The sequence below is a fragment of the Mustela nigripes genome, chromosome 6, assembly GCF_022355385.1.
Source record: "Mustela nigripes isolate SB6536 chromosome 6, MUSNIG.SB6536, whole genome shotgun sequence".
Lineage (NCBI taxonomy): Eukaryota > Metazoa > Chordata > Mammalia > Carnivora > Mustelidae > Mustela > Mustela nigripes.
This window is the reverse complement of record NC_081562.1, coordinates 56,858,546-56,878,334: the sequence shown is the minus strand read 5'-3', so window position 1 is coordinate 56,878,334 and position 19,789 is coordinate 56,858,546. Positions and strand designations below refer to the sequence as shown.

At 42.7% G+C, this 19,789-nt stretch overlaps 1 protein-coding gene across 1 annotated transcript in view; it reads left to right on the top strand.

Moving 5' to 3' along the window:
• GRIN2B (glutamate ionotropic receptor NMDA type subunit 2B) overlaps nucleotides 1-19,789 on the top strand; it is a 403,262-nt gene that overhangs the window by 116,506 nt on the left and 266,967 nt on the right. The window contains exon 2 of the mRNA XM_059404761.1: nucleotides 6,190-6,618. Coding sequence (XP_059260744.1) covers nucleotides 6,208-6,618 — 411 coding nt within the window. The 5' untranslated portion in view covers nucleotides 6,190-6,207. The remainder of the gene's footprint in view (nucleotides 1-6,189; nucleotides 6,619-19,789) is intronic.

Below are 19,789 nucleotides of genomic sequence, written 5' to 3'. Positions count from 1 at the left end.
GTTCTTATTTTGGCAAAGGCTGAGTGCGTGGATGGTAGACTGGTTTTGGAAAATTATAACTGGGAGACTTTAATAACCATTTTATTTTCTTTAATGATTATTAGTGTATTCAAATTTTCTATATCTTCTTGAACCTTCTTTTGCTTTTTTTTATTAGGTATTTATACATTAAGTTTTAAAAGCAATTCATTTTCATAATATACTTTTATTACTTTCAATGTTCCATCATACACACACACACACATTGTCCCCTTTTCATTGTCAATTTAATTTACATTTTCTCTCTATTTTCTGTGATTTGTCTTGTTCAGAACTTTGTCTATGATAGTCTTTTAAGCAATTAGTTTTTGGTTTTGTTTTTTCTTACATTTACCTTGTGTTTCATTAATTTATGCTTTTATCTTTATTATTTAATTTCTCCCTAAGGTTGATTCAGGTAATTGTTAATTATTTTTCATTTTATGTTTTATTTTAAATATTTAAAGGCATAGACTTCTCTGTCAATTGTTTTAATTGTGCTCTAGAAATTTTGATATTTAATGTTTCCATTGTTACTCTGTTCAAAGAACTTTTTAGTTTCTTGTAATTTCTTCTGTCACTTTAGAGTTACTTGGTTCTAAGTTTTAAAAAGGTTTTTGAATATGTGATTTTTTTTTTAGCTACCTTTATTTTTAAATTTTTTTAAATTTTTATTTATTTTTAAAATTTCTTTTCAGTGTTCCAGAATTCATTGTTTATGCACCTCATTGGGTGCTCCATGCAATATGTGCCCTCCTTAATACCCACCACCAGGCTCATGCCACCTCCCAACCCCTCCCCTCCAAAACCTTCAGTTAGTTCCTCAGAGTCCATAGTAATTTAGTCATGTTATAGAAAAATGGCAGTTGTTTCATATTGATTCTTTAGAATTTATTGAGTCATTTTCGTAAACTTAATATTTTCCATGTACTTCAAAAGAATATATATTCTGTATTGTACATGCTTATCTGGATTTCTGAAGTAGTACAAGCTTATGACTCAGGCTTTATTTTGTTGTTGTTGTTGTTTTCTTTTTTTTGTTTGTTTGTTTGTTTGTTTTTGTTTTTGAGGCAAACAGCGAGAGGTGGGGCAGGAGGAGAGGGAGAGGGAGAGAGAATCTGAAAGCAGGCTCCATGCCCGGCTGGGAGCCTGGTTCGGAGTTTGATCTCACAACCCCAAGATCATGACCTGAGCCAGAGTCAAGAGTCTGATACTTAACTCACTGAGCCATCCAGGCGCCCCTCAGGCTTTGTGTTTTTGATCATTTATGCCATTGCTTATAGTTTGTCTGTTGGATTTATCTGTTTCTCCCCAGGTATTTTAGCTCCTACCTCACACATGTTAAGCCTAGATGTTAAGATTCTGGTATGATTATGATTATTGTAACATTTTGGTACCTGTATGTGACATCTCTCATTGTCCCTTCTAATATTTTCACATTTGGACTGTATCTTGGTATTAAAATTTTGATAGCTATTCCCACCTCCAGGAAGGTTATACTCATTTATGCTTCACTTGACTTACACTGTGTGAGACTCCTTGTTTCCCCACACTCCCTAATATTATGAATTCTAAGGCCTGTTTTTATTGGTAGCTTGAGAAACTGGACCTGATGCCTAGTTCTGGCACTTACAATCTTCATTTCTCTCACTGCAAGTCATATTCTAATCACAGTCTCCTTAATTGGTTCACTCCAAACAGCAAGGTCCTGACTGCATTACGGGATGGTGCTTGGAAATTTGAGTTAATCATCTATTAAATCACATTTTATCCTTCCTGTTGGTGTTGCCCCAGGACTCAGTTTTCTCTGGGGACAGGATTGGCCCAGATCCTCTCTCAGACGTATTTTCCCTTGGAGTTGCTGTGGGCCAAGTGTGGATTGGTTCCTGCTGTAGTTACTGTGTCCCAGCTGGAGGCACAAACCACAGCTGCTGTGGTCTTCTGTTTGTCAGACATCTGGTGACCCCTCGCCTTGTGCCTCAGGGAGCAGAGGGACCGGAACTGGGTAGTCATGTCTCCAGTCCTGCCCCTTTGCTGTTGGTTCTGCCTGTGCACCCCAGTGCCTGATTTCTGGCTATCATGGTCTGGGGGTGACGAGCTCCCCATTACTGACCTTGGCCTGAATGACTCTGAAATTTTGCTTCACTTGACTGATAAGCCAAGTGCAGCCAAGTAATCGAGCTGAGCTTGCTGCTACCCTGACGCCATTATGGGGCATGTTGTTCCGGGAGTTATATCTGTCCAGGAGCTAATATGTCTTGCCCCCTGTGACATTCTTCTTAACATTCCTCTCAGCCTCAGCCTGCCTTTCTCTTACCCCGCCTCCCACATGCTGACTTTCTGCTTTTACAAACAGCTAGTCTCCTTGAACAACTTCTGTAGAAACTTAAAGGTAATATCCTTTGCATCTGTAGAGTACTTTCTATTCTTCAAAGCACTCCCATATACATTCTGCCATTTGATCCTCACAAGACCTCTTCCAGGTATTTAGGTTAGGGATATATCCTGACTTCCCTGCCGAGGACATGGTGACAGGATTGGGCGACTGGTTCATCCTCAGAGGCTTAGTTCATGCGGACCTGATGCCACAGTGCAGTTGGGTGTTGGTTGGTGATTTTGTTCATTCATTCATTCCTGTTTTATTTTATTCATACACTCTTATTATATTGAGAGGCAGCAGAAAGGGAAGAGCAAGGGTTTGGGGACAGACACGTTTTAATACCACCCCTTTTCAGTGGTGTGGACTTTGTCGGGTACTTAACCTCTCAGAAGATCAGGTTCCTCCTTTATAATATAGGGGAAAAGTGTGACTTATGGTGTTTATATGTGATTTATTAATACATGAAAGTTAGCTGGCAGTAATAGAGTCTGGCATATGGTAAGTTACAGGTCAAATGTTACTATAAATACATCATATATAAAGTAGGTTATTACTATAGATAAAAATGGTCAAATGTGGACAGTTTTATAATGGTAGAAATTCAGTGGCTTATGTTTGTTGAGTCCTTCCCTATGGTCTGTGAAGCCCTGCTAGACTCCAGGCATGCCAACAGAAATGAGAAGGGGTGTTTGTGTGTATCTTCTCTTAGACTGTGGAGGGTAGAGCCTGGGCCTCTTCCATCCCCCACACCAAGAGCAATGTCTGCCAGGTGATCAGGGCTCCATAAATGCTGACTAAGCCTAATAGCCCCTACTTGCAAGGAGAATACCAGCTAGTTAAGATAGGCAGTTACGTGCAGTCACATAATTATATAATTACAATAAGCAGGTATTTAAAAACATGCAGGCTATCGTGAGAGCCCGGAGACGACAGCACTCAGTTCTTCCAAGGGAGAGGGAAGTCTGGTGGAGGGTTGGGGGCAAAGCAGCATCGAGCAGCTCCATCAAGACTCACTGTGGTCTGTCTCAGGAAAGGAGCAGAAGCACTTTGCTTACCTTGGACAGAAATGGACAGCATGCTTTCTCTCAACTGACCCCCTCCTAAGGTGCGAAATTGAGTTTGTATTCAAAGCAGCTTCTCTGTTTGTCTCACTGCCCCTGTGTTGCTGGTATCTGCTTTAATGTATTGCTTTGCAAAGTGCTCTGCTCTGTCCTGAGTATAAAAGCAATGCACTGTAAAACCAGGTTCTATTCTTTGGGCATCACATCTAGCCATTGCATAACCAAGTCTGATATATTGTGTGAGAAGAAATAGAAGAAACCAAGAGATATTTCAAAAAGAGCAAATAAAACACCAAAATGGGAGTGGAGAGAGTGTAGAGTGCATTCAAGTTAATAAACTGTCATGGCAGAGTAGACCACTTTTCAATGTGAGGGAATCTGATTTAGGGACTTGTCACTGTAGGGCAGAATATTATTGGAATGAAGTTAGCTGCTGGTTTTGCCAAATTCAGGATCTTTTGGTTGTCCTTGAGAGACAGTCTCTGGAATCGAACAGATTATTCTTATAATTATTATTTTGCGAATAGCTCTTTGAGGTGCTCAGCCTCTCTCTCTTCCCCAAATGTTTAGTGCCGCTCACCCCCGTACAGCATTGCTTTGCTTTAAACTCCAGGATGAAGATTGTGTGCCCTGGACCTCTTGCTAGGTTGGATACAGTTCATCAGCCTGGGTTTCCAGGGCTCACAGAGCCTGGAGAACTGTCAGGAGTGAGCTGTGCTCAGGTGAGAACCACTGAACTACTTGTCTTGTTGAGAAGCGATAGACGATCAATACAGCTCTCCTTCTTGGCAGTGTGGAAGGATGAGCACCACAGCAAGAGTTCCAAAATCTTTTCTGCCAAGAACTGGATTGGATTTTGTGCTTTTTGAGCCACAAAATGTCCCCAGCCTCTCACACCTGAATCCTTAATGCCCTTTGCAGTCAGTCTGCTCAGACCGATGCTTCTTTATCTTTCTTTTCAATATCCTCATTGTTTTCTTTCTGTTGGTTGAACTCTCAAACTCTCAAAGTTTTTAGATCTCTGGTATCTTACCTTTTCTGTCAAGCAAGTAGGACGTATTAAGCCACACTTTCATCCTTGATCTTTGTAGAAGAATGAGAATCCTGACTTCTGATTTTGGGTACAGTTTGTAGAATATTTCCTTGGAGAACAAAAATGCTATATTTACGTATTGGCATGCTGGTATTATAATATTACTGACCTTGGGAAAATTACATAACTGTTTTGAGCTTCAGTTTCGCCATTTGAGAAATGGGGATAAAGGTGACTAATTTATAGGATTTCTATGAGGAACGAAGAGATTGCTTATAAGGAAATGCCTAACACAGGGCACAGACTATAACAGATGTGCCATAATGATTACTTAAAACAAGTCAAAACAATGTAAGTGGGGTGAGTTCTATTTAAATAAGAAGAGCCCTTGGGGGATGGCAAGAAATGTAAAGAGAAATGACCAAGCTCTGTAGGGAGCCGTGTCCTCAGTCTGGTGTACGGTGTAAGATTTAGGGGTATACGGGGAAGCAAAAGGCAGGAGTATGTTGTGGGTAAACAGTGGTGAATTTGTGCAAACATGGAGTCAGTCATCTTAAGGAAGTTGCTGCTATAGGACGCCGTGGAAAATTCTTGTAACGTGGCTGTAACATTACTAGATATCAGTAGTATTTGTCCACATCACTGTAGTTTGATATAACAATTCACAATAAAACTATTCCTTATAGGGGTCCCTGGGCATCTGACTCTTGTTCTCAGCTCAGGTCTTGATCTCACAGTCATGAATTTAAGCCTACTTAAAAACAAAAAAACAAAAAGCAAAAATCCTATTCCTTGTGATAATAGACTATAATAGACCCAAAAAAATGACAATGGAGAGGCAGTGTGGCATAATGCAATGGAATGCAAATTGGCTGAAAAGCCAGAAGATCTGGATTCATGTCTGTTTCACTTAATTGGTACACAGCATTGGACTTTATAGCTTCTTTGAGCCTTAACTTTAACATCTGTGAAAGGGGAATGATAATATCTTTTTTTTTTTCCCCTGTTGGTAATTGTTAGGCTCCATTGAGATGTTTTTTAAAGTACTGTCTATGTATTGGTTTTATGTGTTTCTTGTTTTTTTGTTTGTTTGTTTTGTTTTGTTTTAGTAGTTGTAAAAGTCAGTTACTTAGAGTTGTTGAAGAATCTTCAGGCTCTTGTCCTCTTTGAGGTGAGCATAGAGTAAAGGGGCTTATGTTTCTGTAGCTCCCCATTGCTGGCTTATCCAGACCATGTTTTGTTCCTAGCCTCTGCTGAGTCCATTTTGCTGCTCATTTGCCTGGTCTATGCCATTCCCTTGGCCCAAGAGCAATTCAAGGATGGGTTGTGGTAGAAGTGCCAGGGATCCCATAGCACTAGCGAGACCCCTTCTTGGAGATTCCTGCATTTGTGCCCTTGGCATGATTGCCTGGACCCCTTGTGTCCTCTTTCCCTCTTTTGCCTCTGTTTGCTGCTGATGCCCATAGCAGTAGCTTTCATGGTTTTGCTTAAAGATTCCTGATGCTTTTGAAAGCTTCGTTTTCTTTCTTCCATTTTGCCTAGCCGACAGGAGAGATCGGACACTAGGCTTGAAGACAGACATGGGGTATGATGATCAGAGAAAGGAGATCAGGCCCTTGACTTGCAGTATCCAGCCCCTAACAAGATAGGTCATGGAGTGGGGTCATAATGTAACCATTCTCTCTTTGCGTTTTCAGGGAGTCGACGAGTTGAAGATGAAGCTCAAAGCAGAGTGCTGTTCTCCCAAGTTCTGGTTGGTGTTGGCTGTCCTGGCCGTGTCAGGCAGCAGGGCTCGTTCTCAGAAGAGCCCCCCCAGCATTGGCATCGCTGTCATCCTCGTGGGCACTTCCGACGAGGTGGCCATCAAGGATGCCCACGAGAAAGATGACTTCCACCATCTTTCCGTGGTCCCCCGTGTGGAGCTGGTAGCCATGAATGAGACAGACCCAAAGAGCATCATCACTCGCATCTGTGATCTCATGTCTGACCGGAAGATCCAGGGCGTGGTGTTTGCGGACGACACAGATCAGGAGGCCATCGCCCAGATCCTTGACTTCATTTCAGCTCAGACTCTCACCCCCATCCTGGGCATCCACGGAGGCTCCTCTATGATAATGGCAGATAAGGTAAGAGAGAGTGATGGGGGTGGGGCAGGGGGAGGGTTTTGTCAAGAACTGAACTGCGCCTCTGTTTGAATGCAAAACTTCTAAGAGATGGAATGGAACTAGAATGCGCTGAATCAGTAGGTAGATCAGGAATTAGTCCCTTCCTTCAGAGATGAAAGTGAGAAGGGACAGGTATTCAGAACTCCTGTAGTCTTGAACAGGGTCCATGTGCTCTTAAATGGACTCCCTGAAATGACGACGAGAGGTTGAAGCTCATAGTTGTGTGGTACATTTTCTTCAAATATGTGCATGCGTAGCTCCTTTAAACCTTTAAAGTAAGGCATGCTCTATTCTTTCCTGGAAACACATATTACTCCCCCACCCTCCCCTGCCCCCTGCGGCTCCAAGCCTATTAAAAGAAAAATTCCTTGAGGCAGGTTATTTGTTTCCTTGAAGATACAGATGTCATAGAGAAGTACTCCTTACTAAGTTGTCTGTGCATGTCACACGTCGATCTACACCCCAGAGTGGATTTTATTCCATGGAACCAGTAGCAGCTGCATTTTCTCCATGCTTAGAATTGAAGGCAGTGGTCCTTACCCTTGGTGACCCATTGGGTCCCTTGAGGAGCTTTCAACACTGGGGACGCCTGGGGCGCACGCACACCCAGAGATTCTGAGTGCTGGCCCGCCGTGCAGCCCGGATGGCCGGCTCCTTGAAAGCTTCTTGCATGATTCCAGTATGTGTTTAAGGTTGAGCCCCGCAGCTTCGTGGCCTCAAAGAAATTGTATAGTCTTCTGCGTGAATGTTAGGCTAACTGTTCTCTGACAAGCTCATGAGCGTCTGACCGTGATGCTTATTCTCTAATTGCAGAAGGTGTTTTGTTTGTGGTTTTATTTTGTTCTTCCTTTAAAAAAAAAAAAATTATTCAGAGATTTCCTTCATTGATTGTTGCTCACTGCTTAGGTGCAGTGCTCCTCCTATAGACCTTGTCCTTTGCAGTTATCATGTCTTAGAATGATTCATTTCACTCCAATTGTGGGATTTATTGCTTCTCATCACTTGGTCTCTATCTTTGCATTGTCCTCTTCTACTTCTTATCGTCACTTCCAGAACTGTAGTTTTGTATTTAAAGGACATGCAGTGGGGTCACTGATGTTTGTAAACACCGCAAAAGCTAGGGCAGACAGGGCAAGAGTGCTCCTTGGCCAGTTGAGAACCACTACTGTGCGGGGTTTAGCCGGCTCCAGCAACCGCGTGCGATCACTACCGCCATCTGTCGGCCGCGGGCAGAGATGACGCGCTTCTGTTAGGGAGCTGCCTTTATTCAATCTAGGAAAGGTCAAGTGGAAGTCTTCAAAGGAGGGGCTACCGTTGCACATGAGAAAGGTATGCTTCCATTCACCTGGGCAAAGGTAAATGTGTTAGAAAAGAAATTCTGGTACTGGAAGTCCATGCTGGGGGACATGGTATAAACTAAACCAGAATGGAAAATAGAGACCAACAGTGACAAACCCATTGAGCTTTTGCTTAGGATAGATTTTTTTTTTTTTCTTCTTAACATCATTGTCCTCAGCTGATGATGTTATTTTCACAGTGGTATTTTGAGGGCACGATGTTGCACTGAAAGAAGGCCAAGGTGGATGAGCCAAATTTTTTGAATCATAAAGAAGTGCATGCTTATGTTGAGAGCACGAAAGGTGAAAATGATTTTTTTTTCTTTTTTTTTGGTTATGCGGGCTATGGTGCAACTTCCATTATTTTAGCACTTCCGCCTTCCTGCCCCCATAGGAAAGGTTACTGGCTACACTGGTTAGTTGTTTCTCTGTTGTGCCTCTTACGAATATGTAATGACAATATCATCATATGGGGTAAGCTGCAGACCATGTGGAGGGGCTGAGCTCTTTTTGTTCATTGATTCGTTCTAGGTGCTTTCGTGTTTACTGTGTGCTCAAGTACATAGCACTTTGCGTGTATAGTCTTATTTTTTTAAAAAAGATTTTATTTATTTATTTGACAGACAGAAATCACAAGCAGGCAGAGAGGCAGGCAGAGAGAGAGAGGGGGAAGCAGGCTCCTGGCTGAGCGGAGACCCCCATGAGGGGCTCAATCCCAGGACCCTGGGCTCATGACCTGAGCAGAAGGCAGAGGCTTTATTTATATATTTTTAAGATTTTATTTATTTATTTGACAGATCACAAGTTGGCAGAGAGGCAGGCAGAGAGACAGAGAGGCAGCTCTCTGCCTAGCAGAGAGCCTGATGCAGGGCCCGATCCCAGGACCCTGGGCTCATGACCTGAGCCGAAGGCAGAGGCTTTAATCCACCGAGCCACCAGGCGCCCAGTGTGTATTGTCTTACTTAATACTCTTATAACTCAGCAATCTAAGTGATATTATTTAACTCCTTTTGACAGATGGGGAAATTGAAGTTCAGAGTGATGAAAAAACCATAGTCAAAGTGAGGTAGCTAGTAACTGGCAGCCAAGACGTCAACACTGATTGCTGGCTCCAAAGGCACATGCTCTCTTGCCTCTCCAGAAAAAGGCAAGGCTCGTCAGGGTCTCATGTACCTTTCTATTCTCTACTTTGTCCTTCCCTATATAGCGCCGTGGTAGATATTACCTGACTAAAATTCATCTATCACTTGATTCATAATGGCAGAACTGGGATCTGAGGAGAGAAGTAATGAAGAGATGAGACGGCGTCGTGCTTGGATGCAGCCTGAGTCCACAGTGGACCTTTTGGTTCCTACTTCTGGGGGTTAAAGGGAGGACTGAAAGCAGTGAGGTGATGGTAAGGAGATCCCTCTCTGGTCTCTTAAACCTCCCGCCATGGCAGCCACACCCAAATATTCCATCTTCTCTTTTTCTTTTTAGTGGTTTTTAGGCAATTTCCTAAAATAGTCTAAAAAATATGTAACTGACTTCTAACCTGAAAATATTTCTAAAACGTGGGTAGAAAGAAGAAAAGGAAGAAAGAAGGAGGTCCTGAATACCACAGAAACTGGAGAGTGGATGGAAGGCTCATCCCTGAGGGGTCAGACACCTGAATGGGCTGGAAACTGCTGAGGAGGGTGAGCAGGGGACCGCCCCCCCTCCGGCTGAGCAGGCAGCAGCGCCAAGATGCCTGGGATGCCCTCCCCCCAGAGGGACATCTGCAGGGTTAAGGGATTTGCATGAAGGCAAATAAAAAGAGTCCCCCAGATCTCAGAGAAATAAGCTTTTGGGGCAAGTTTCAAAAATAAAACATCTCAAGTTCTAAGGCCAGTTTTGTTTTATTTTTTTTTTAAATAGAAGTTTATTTTTAAGTACCATGAACATATTTTACAAACCTAGAACGAGGACACGGAATTGGACAACTATGAATCAACTGTGCGGCCACAGGACAAAACATTTTAAAAAGGAACTGATGCAAAAAATCCAAGAAATGCAGCTTTGCCACGGCCTAGTCTTTGAGGTACAGGTACCATCTGAAGGATGATAAAAAAGCCTTTCCTTTTGCTTCCCCCTTCTGGAAGATAGGTAATTGCCATGCCATTTTACCTCAGTTTTGTTGTTAGTTCGTCCAAGTAAAGCCCATTTACTAAGTGTTCTTGTGGACGGTTATATTGTAGGAATAAAGCCCCAATGGAAGGAGTTCATAATGGAAGAAAACACGGATATGAAGATTTTTGACCGGGGCGCGTGGGTGGCTCAGTGGGTTAAAGCCTCTGTCTTCGGTTCAGGTCATGATCTCAGGGTCCTGGGATCGAGCCCTGCATCGGGCTCTCTGCTCGGCGGGGAGCCTGCTTCCCTCTCTCTCTCTCTCTCTGCCTGCCTCTCTGCCTCCTTGTGATCTCTGTCTGTTAAATAAATAAATAAAATCTTAACAACAACAAAAAAAAGACTTTGACCAAAGTAGAGAGAAACACAAATTCAGCATGTGGTCAGATAGCCTTGTACTCAGTTGTTTTTTTGTTTTGTTTTTTGCATATGCTAATTAATGAGTACAAACATTAATGAGTGTCTACTTTCCTAATGAGGAAATGTACTCTATACCATGGTGGAAAAAAAGCATGGGAGCTAGAAGAGTAGAGCTGTTAGAAGTTCTGAATTTGCAATCAGAGCTTGTGTTAGCCATCACCTCTAGATGTGGGAATCTGGACTACTCACCAGCCACTCACTCTAAATATTGATCTCCTTGCCTGTATAGAGGGGACCATAATACATATTATAGGGTGGTTGAAGAGAGAAAATACATAGCAAATGCTTCACTATGTGTCCAGCACAGCATTCTCCTGGCTAAGCTGAAGGTCATATGGAACAATTTGAAGAAAGGGAAGTTCGATGATACATGAAAAGAGTGGGAATTGAATAGAGTCCTGGCCAATTGTCGAGATACTTCTGAACTGGAGGCCGACCAAGAAGAAAGGTCAGGTAAAAATCAGGGGAAGGGCTCTGATATGTGAGGTAGGACCCTTGGTCATTCCCCACCATGAAGCCAAAGCTCATTGATGGTATAGCTGTGCCATAGCCAAAAAAGGCACATTCAGCTATGGAACTGCTCTCAATAGGAGAGTACACTTAGGTACCTATAATACAAACTGTTGAGAATAGTAACAGAGACCATTTAAAAAGTGTATGAGGATTGGGAGGGAGACAAACCACAAGATATTCTTTTTTTTTTTTTTTTTTTTTTAAAGATTTTATTTATTTATTTGACAGACAGAGATCACAAGTAGGCAGAGAGGCAGGCAGAGAGAGAGGAGGAAGCAGGCTCCCTGCTGAGCAGAGAGCCCGATGCGGGACTCGATCCCAGGACCCTGAGATCATGACCTGAGCCGAAGGCAGCGGCTTAACCCACTGAGCCACCCAGGCGCCCAACACAAGATATTCTTAATCTCATAAAACAAACTGAGGGTTGCTGGGGAGGTGGGTGGGAAGGTTGGGGTGACTGAGTGATGGACACTGGGGAGGGTATGTGCTATGGTGAGTGCTGTGAAATGTGTAAGACTGATGATTCATAGACCTGGACCCCTGGGGCAAATAATACATTATATGTTAATAAAAATAATTAATAAGAATTTTTTAAAAAGTATATGAGGTGATTTTTTGGCAGTTTTCCCTACCTGTGTTTAAAGAGTCTCTTTTATTTTGTCTTGTTATAAATGCTTTTATTCTCCCTGAGATCCTGGGTGTAGGATGCCCATCTCAGTCTAAATAATGAACTAAAGCTAGATGACCTTATGTTTCTTTTTAGGAGGTTTCTCTCCTGCTTTGCTGAAATCTTTCTTGGGTTTTCAGATTTTAGTTCAGTGAGGTTAAATAACCCATCCAGGATACCACAGCTTGTGAATAATGGGAATGGGATCCAAATCCCAAAAGTAGCTCTCTTGAAGCTCATGCTTCCTGTTGATACAATTCTGCCTCACAGAACCCTAAAGTAAGAATTCTAAGTCCTGAGTTTTAGTCTGCATTCTCATGAGCTTTGGAAATTTGAATGAACAAATAACGTAAATTATCTGATACTCAGCTTATAGTTTAAGAGATTTTAATTTTGTTTTCTGCCCTACCCACTTCACAACACTTTGAAGATACAGTGAAATAAAATATGCAGAAAACTCTGAAAAAGTACTGTACAAACAGTTGCTTTAGGTGAGAGAATAAAGAGCAGTGTGATAGGGAATGACAGATTTACTGACTTCGGCATTAGGACCAGGGAAAATGGTTTGGGTAGGAGGTAGCAGGGAAAACAGGAAGTGGAAGTTGCAGTAGGATCAGGCAAGAGGACACAAGATCTGCTCTTTAATGCTGCAAGAATGGAAAAGGGTATGCCAAGGAGACGGTCAGGGTCTGAAAGTAGTTGTGCTGACCAGAGTGCAGTAGGTAGCTAAAACAGGTGCCATATTCTGTATCTCATTCCTAATACAAGGGCATGTGAAAATATTCTCACTCTGGTGTGTGTTGTTATGATTATTTCCTTTCTAAATTGTTTGGTTGAGGGATGATGCTTTGAATAGCACTGTAATTTTTTTGCACAAAGTGCTGCATTTTGAATCTAAGTGGGGCTAGGAACATGGCCTCCACTCTTCATTGGCCCTATCTTTTCTTGCTCTCTTCCTTACTGGCTGTGTCTCTCCCAACACGCATCTCATGGCCATGTGTTTGGAGAGAGTGGTTAAGCCAGCAGTGACGTGTGACACTGTAAATAGACTCTTGCCCTCCAGTTGCTCGTGTGGGTCTCTATATCCAGCATAATCTGGAAACCAAGATGGCTATGCTACTCACATTTTACTCTGTGCTTCGTCCTGAATTTTGATGTCTTTCAGTTGTTTACCTTGCTTGTGGTTGTCTGACCTGTGGTCTTCCTGGGGACTGAATACTTCAAGAACATACTGTGGTGTTACCATACGGATGAGGAGAGTTAAGACATAGTAAATAGGACAGGAAAGCAAAAAATCTTGATAGAGCATGCCAGGTTTGTGCCAGGTGTGATGTTAATGAGCATTTTAATTCTAATGTGATCCTGTGAGATAAACAGTAGTAGTATTAGGTTTTAGTTGATGTGGAACCTAGATTCAAGTGCGTACCAAGGCCAAAGTGACACGGCTGGAAGAACAGTGGGACTGCGATCCAGATCCAAGTATGTTTGACTTTAAAAGTTTTTTTTTGGCTGATTTTGAAACTCGCGGTCCACACGCTGTGGAGTCAGAAAAAGGCTGGGATAGTATTCCCTGCCTAGAGGTCTATTACTCCTCTCCCATCTTACCTCCTGCCTTGTACTATACTTGGGGGAAAGATGGGTGGCCCTTTCTCTCTAAGACCCCGTACACATGGCAGTGGTGTGGCCCTCACATCTGTGTGGATTCCAGGCCTTTCCACCTGTGTCGGTGGGGTGGGTGTCTTGTTGGCCAACATACCCTCCCTTTTAAAACTGGAGCTAGGATTTGCTTTCAAGAGACTGGCCAGTTGAAGTCCAGGTGCAGATTTAATGCTTGGAGAAACTTGGAGAAGCGGGAATTACTTTAGGCATTTATAGACCTGGAAGCACCTGGTGCTAGAAAGTAACGCATGAGCCATCCTGTGTTTCTCCTCCATCCTCCAGGAAGGTGATGACATATCTATAGGAAGGCGGGGGTGGGACACGGAGAGAAGGCAGGCTTTGGCGCCGTTAGTCTGGAGCGCTGTGCCTTCACCAGCTACGTGAGCTTAGTGATGCTTTTGAAGCTCTCTGAGCCTCGACATTTCCTTTTGCAAGATGGGGACAAAATAACACCTAGTTCTCAGTGGGTAGTGAGTTTTACGAAGCACGGTAGCTTGATAAACCGGAGGTCCTTTCTTGTATCTTCATGTACGAGACCATTTAACGCTTTGAAGGCTGTGGGATCCTCATGTTTTCCTGTTAACTGAAAGAGAAACACTTGGGTTGTTCATATCTTTCATTTTAGGCCTGGTGGATAAGCAGTGGTTTGGTGGGCTCTGCCTCTGCGGTAATGCATTTATTGATTGTGACACGGGACACAATCAGGACTTATCAAGATGTTAAAAGCTGGAACATATAGTGATTTCAGTAAACTGATACACACAGGGCATAAGCAATGAAGATAAGTCAGGAACATTAAGAAAGAAAGCCTAGCAGAATAAAATAGTGTTTGAGCTTAGGGTCGCTCATAGATTTGGAAGTGTTGATTTATAAGGAAGAGGGAGTTCTTAGATGAGGGACATATTAAAGGGGCTCGGTAAGAAGTAGTGACTTGTTATATATACAGGGGCAGGGGTCCAGTTAATTCACTGTCACCAGCCAGCTTTTAATTGATCATACCGATACACCTAGAAATTGGATTATGGTTTCTACATGAAGATTATGATTTCTACATGAAGTATATATTTTTATTCCCCTTTCTGAGTCTTCTTTAATTCTTTTTGCCTTATTCTTAGACAATAGATCTATGTTTTATTCAAAATTATATTTCTGTGGTCTGAGTGTCCAGCATGCATGAGAATCATCTTAAAGGCCAGTTTGATTCCATTTTTTTGAGGACAAAAAATTGTGGCTACAATTCTCTTTTACAGTGACCAAGAACACCCAAATTACTGTGTGTTGTTAGCCGGTTGCAATGAGCAAAGAACTAACATTGATTGGTCATTGACTTTTGTCAAGCTCTAGGCTAGTCACCTTATGTGAGCTTAAAAATGTTATTCTATTTAATTCTTTCACTGCATTTATGAGGCAAGTATGATGTCCTTTTTCACAGATAAGGAAATTGTAGATCAGAGAGATTAACTGTTTTGCCCAAGACCTTTAGGTGGTGATTTGCTCATATTGGCTCGAACCAATAGGTGCTTACTGGGGTCTCAGAACAAGACACCTGGAGATGGGGACTGCTGGGGGTGATTCAAGTGATACAGTGAAGTCAGGGCTGACTTCTGGGATTCCCTTGGTATTTTTGTCATGGTTATGAGGATGCTGTCCTAGCTGTAGGCATCATGCCCATACTCAAAGAAGGAAAAGGCGGGGTGTGGATATTAGATCAGGAGGAATCTCCTCCACGTCCCTAACCTCATGAGCTCAAACGAGGTCATGTGGCCAACTCTGTGGGCATGGTGAGGCTTTCTGGTGGAGGTGGCAAAGGGGCAAAGGTTGGGAATGACTTTTGGGATTAGTCAGAAGCATCTCTCCGAGGAAGTAACTGTTAGTCTGGGACTTCAACCAATGTCTGTGTGGTTTGAAAGCTTGAACATCTCTCATGTCATTCTCTTGGTTCACATTAAATGCTGCTTTTGTGCCCTTTGTCTCATCTCCTCATATTTCCTCCAGAACTGGGACCTTGGCTCGTCCGTTATTTCCTTTTTTCCCTTAAGTATCAATTTATTCCTTTCTGCTGGCATTTTTTTTTCTAGCTTAGTGTTCCTCAGGAGATACTTGGAAATGTTTGGCAGTGGGGATGGGGGGAGGGAGGTTTGAGATTTCATAATGACTACCTTTGTAAAGTGTGTGTGCGTGTGTGTGTGTGTGTGTGTGTGTGTGTGCATGTGTCTGTGTGCTTTTGGTTCTTAGAACCTGGAAATGGGGCATGTTGAGTGTCCTGCAGTATGTGTGATTGTACCCAACAGTAAAGAATAGGTCTACCCAAAATGCAGTTCTTTCCCCCCCTAAACATATTCAGATCACTCTCATATTAATAAACATAAAGTCCTTCCTTAACCCTAGTTCTCCCTTCCTCTTTCTTTTCTTTTGACAGTTCGGCTCCTTAAAAAGTAGTTAGATTGCTGTTTTCACTTCCTTGTCTCCCACTTTCTACAAAACGCCAAATCCAATGAACTTTCTGTCATTCTTGACCTTCTGCAGCATTGAACACTGTTGACCCTTTTAGTGCTACTCCAAAAATTATGATGACAAGAGTAATTAGGTTTGTCATACATTTGGTGACAGTGGGAAGGAGAATGACTAGAATTTAGATCATGGGTAGGTCATATAAGTGGAAATATTCTAGTAAGCCACTGGATTTGGACTTGGAAGTAGAGGGAGTGACTTGGGCTGGAAATATAGATATGAATCTCATTAGTTAGTGAGCAGAGGGTCATGGAAACCAGAAAGTGAATGAGATGGCTTAGAACTAACAAGTGGACTTAGGAGAGAGGTGAGTCAAGGACAGAACCACCTTGGGGTGCACCATGGTTTGAGGGACAGCCAGAGGGGGTGGGGATGATAAAGGAGCTGAGATATTTATATTGGAGGTAAGATGAAAACAAGAAAAATGAGGAAAGAGAGGCATTATAGAGACCAAGAAAGAGTTCTAAGCAGGGTAGTTACCCGGTCTAGAAATCAACCCAGGACACTCCCTTCCCCCTCAGGATGGTTGTGCAAACAGTGAGGAAACCCTGTGATGGTCCTCTTCCCTCCGGGCTCTGCAATGACTGATGACGTCAGTGCTGGCCTTCCTCCACCCTTGTCTACACTGCCACGTGGCAGGGTCCCTCTGTGATCTTTCAGAAACTCAAATCTGATTGTTAAACACTTTTGCTTAAAACTCTGCCCTGGTTCTCCACAGCTTGGAACAAGACATCCTCTTTGATCTGGTCCCAGGCTACCTCTCCAGGATTTTCTCTTAACCTCCCTGCCCTTGAAGAGTAATGTCAAGCCACACTAAATTATTTATCACTCCCTGACTGGTCCTTGCTATTTCGCATCTCTGTGCCTTTGTTTGTGTTGCCTCCTTTCCTTAGAATCTCCTCTGCCCTGTCCATCCAGAAACACCTACTCACTTTCCAAGAGAAGTTGTGGTACTTCTGTGAACTCTCTTCTGACTCTTATCTTCAGAGAATTTACTCCCCCCCCCCACCCACTCCACGTGTGCCCTATTTATGCTTTTATCATATCCTGTCTTATTTACCCATCTGTCTTACTCGTTCTACGATGAGTTCATTGTAGATCAGAGCTATACTTTACTAATTTTTGTATTCAAACACATGCCATCGTGTCTGATGCAATAGTAGTAGCTAACTTTGATGAAACAGTTAACAATGATTAAACTCTGTGCTCTATATACACTGTAATGGGTTGAATCATGGCCCCCCCAAAAAGATGTGTCTGTGTCCTAACTTCGGTAACCAGGAAATATGACCTGATTTGGAAAAAGAGCCTTTGCAGATATCATTAAATTAAGGATCTCTGGGATCTCACTGCCAAGGTTGTTTCCCAGCTTTGGCATTTACTGTGTGATCTCTGGCAAAGTACTTAACTTCTCTGAGCCTTCGATTCCTTCCTATAAAATGGTCATATAAATAGATCCTATTTCTTAAGGGTATTAAGTATGGTTATTGAAAGTGCTTCAAAAAGACAGTGAGTGTGGGTCTATGAGAGGTTTTCGGTTAAGTCCCCATTGAGTAAATGAGTGAGTGAGGAGGATGATGTAAATAGAAACCCAAGCCGTCTTAGTGATCTGAACTCGCCTCGTTCTGTGCTGATTGGGCACGAACTTTGGGAGCTCTGTCCAAAGTGCTCTGACATTCTGGAACCCCCCACCCCAACCCCAGGGCCTGGGCCAATGCTGAAAGTGTGAGGTGTCAGCATTCTGGGCAGCTGCTTCACTACTGGGGCCTTGGGTGGAACTTTGGGGCAGTGAGGGCTGTCATTTAACCCTGGGACTTCCCTTTACACACTCCTCTCCTGGTTTTTGTTCTCGCTTCTTTGTTTTGGGTGCATGTGCATGCGTGTGCTTGCATGTGTGCGAGTGCATGTTTGTATGTTTGCAAATGTGGTTGCTGCTCTCTCTCTCTTTTTTTTTTAAGATTTTGTTTATTTTTATGATAGAGAGAGATCACAAGTAGGCAGAGAGGCAGGCAGAGAGAGAGGGAAGCAGGCTCCCCACTGAGCAGAGAGCCCGATGCGGGGCTCGATCCCAGGACCCTGAGATCATGACCTGAGCCGAAGGCAGAGGCTTAACCCACTGAACCACACAGGCGCGCCGGTTGCTGCTCTCTTAATCCTTTCCAGTGCCCAGGATGTTGCATCTTATCCAGGGCTGCATTCCCAATCCTAAGTCCTCCTGCTTTTAGATTTTTCTTCTTCTGTACCCAGGTCAAAATTCGTGCCACTTTTCTTTTTATTCTCTTTCATTCTGTAATTTCTGTAGCCCTTATCATGGCTATAATTAATCATACTAGTTTTTTTTTTTTTAATTACCTGCCTGTCCTGCTAGACTACAAGCTTCATAAGGGGAGGAACTATGGCTTTTTCATTTTTATATCCCCAGAACCTCATATGTAGCTTGGCACATAGTAAGCCTTTAATACATTTATTAAACGTATGGATGAATTAATTATTTCAGTGCAGCAGATGTCAGTTGCAATTAAGAGAAAAGTATTTTAAACCCAGATGAAAATGGATGAAAGAATTAATCTCTGGTTGCTGGAAAATACATTTCTGTCTCTCTCTAGGCTGGTATGGCCATCCCCCCTCTCCTACTCACATCTGTCAGATGCTGGCAGTCATCAACTCGCCACTCACTTTGAGAGTTTTAACACCTATGTCCATGTTATTTCTAGCTCCCAGACATGGCAAAAGGGCCGCCTCAAGTTAGGGGTGCATTCAGAGGTAGCAGAGCGAAACTTCCATGACAAACATTTGGGGGACAGGGATAATCTTGACTTTATTAGCCTACTTTCAAAGGAGGAAGCAAAAAGACATAAGCATTTTTTTTTAAGTTCTGGAAGATAAACATGTGCGATTCACATGACATACTAATCAGCAAAATATCACCAACTAAATTTAATCAGTGCAATTAAGTTTCCAAAGGTAGTAGCAAGAGATTTTGAAACTTTTAGCAAACAGCATCCTTTCTCTTTTATTTATTCATTCATTCAAAAAATATTTATTAGGGGGTGCCTGGGTGGCTCAGTCAGTTAAGCCTGACTAATGCATTTGACTCAGGTCATGATCCCGGGGTCCTGGGATGGAGCCCCTCATCAGGCTCCCTGCTCAGCAAGGGGTCTGCTTCTCCCTCTCCTCCTGCCTGCCCTCTCTTTTCCTCTCTCTCAGATAAATAAATAAAGACATAAATCTTTAAAAAAAATTTATTAGGCATCTACTGGATGTCAGGAACTGTCCAAGGTCCTGGAGCTATGGCCTGCAAGAGAGACACATCCTCATGGTGCGCTGACTGACAATAAACAAAGATATAAATTAAACAATATTATTCTGGAGGTAAATTTTTTAACTGAAAATAGCAGGAAGGGGTATCATGTAGGGCTATTTTAGGGTTGTCAGGGTAGGTCTCAGGGAAGGTAACCCTTGAGATATGTATGAGAAGGATCAAGATGCATGAAAATGTCAGGAGCAGCATTTTGGCAGAGAGAAGAGGAGGTGTGAAGGCCTTGAAAAGGCATGTTTTTGTTGTTTGTTTGTTTTTTAATGAGTATCAGATGGTCAGGAAAATTAATTGAAGGGTGGTAGGCAGTGGGGGACAATGGTAGAAAATGAGGCTGAAAGGTACCATGGGGCCAGATCATGTAGGGCACGAGAGTCTTAGAGTGGAGTTGGTTATTTTTCAGTTCAGTCCAGAAGGTGTAAGAAGGGAGTGATGTAACTTGACTTAGCCTCTTTTCTGGTTGGAGATGAATAGTATAGCGGATTGAATATATATACCTGGGAGCCATTTTAAGGCATGTCTCCACATTTCAGAAGTTCGGTGACCTTTTGCTATGTTGTGTGA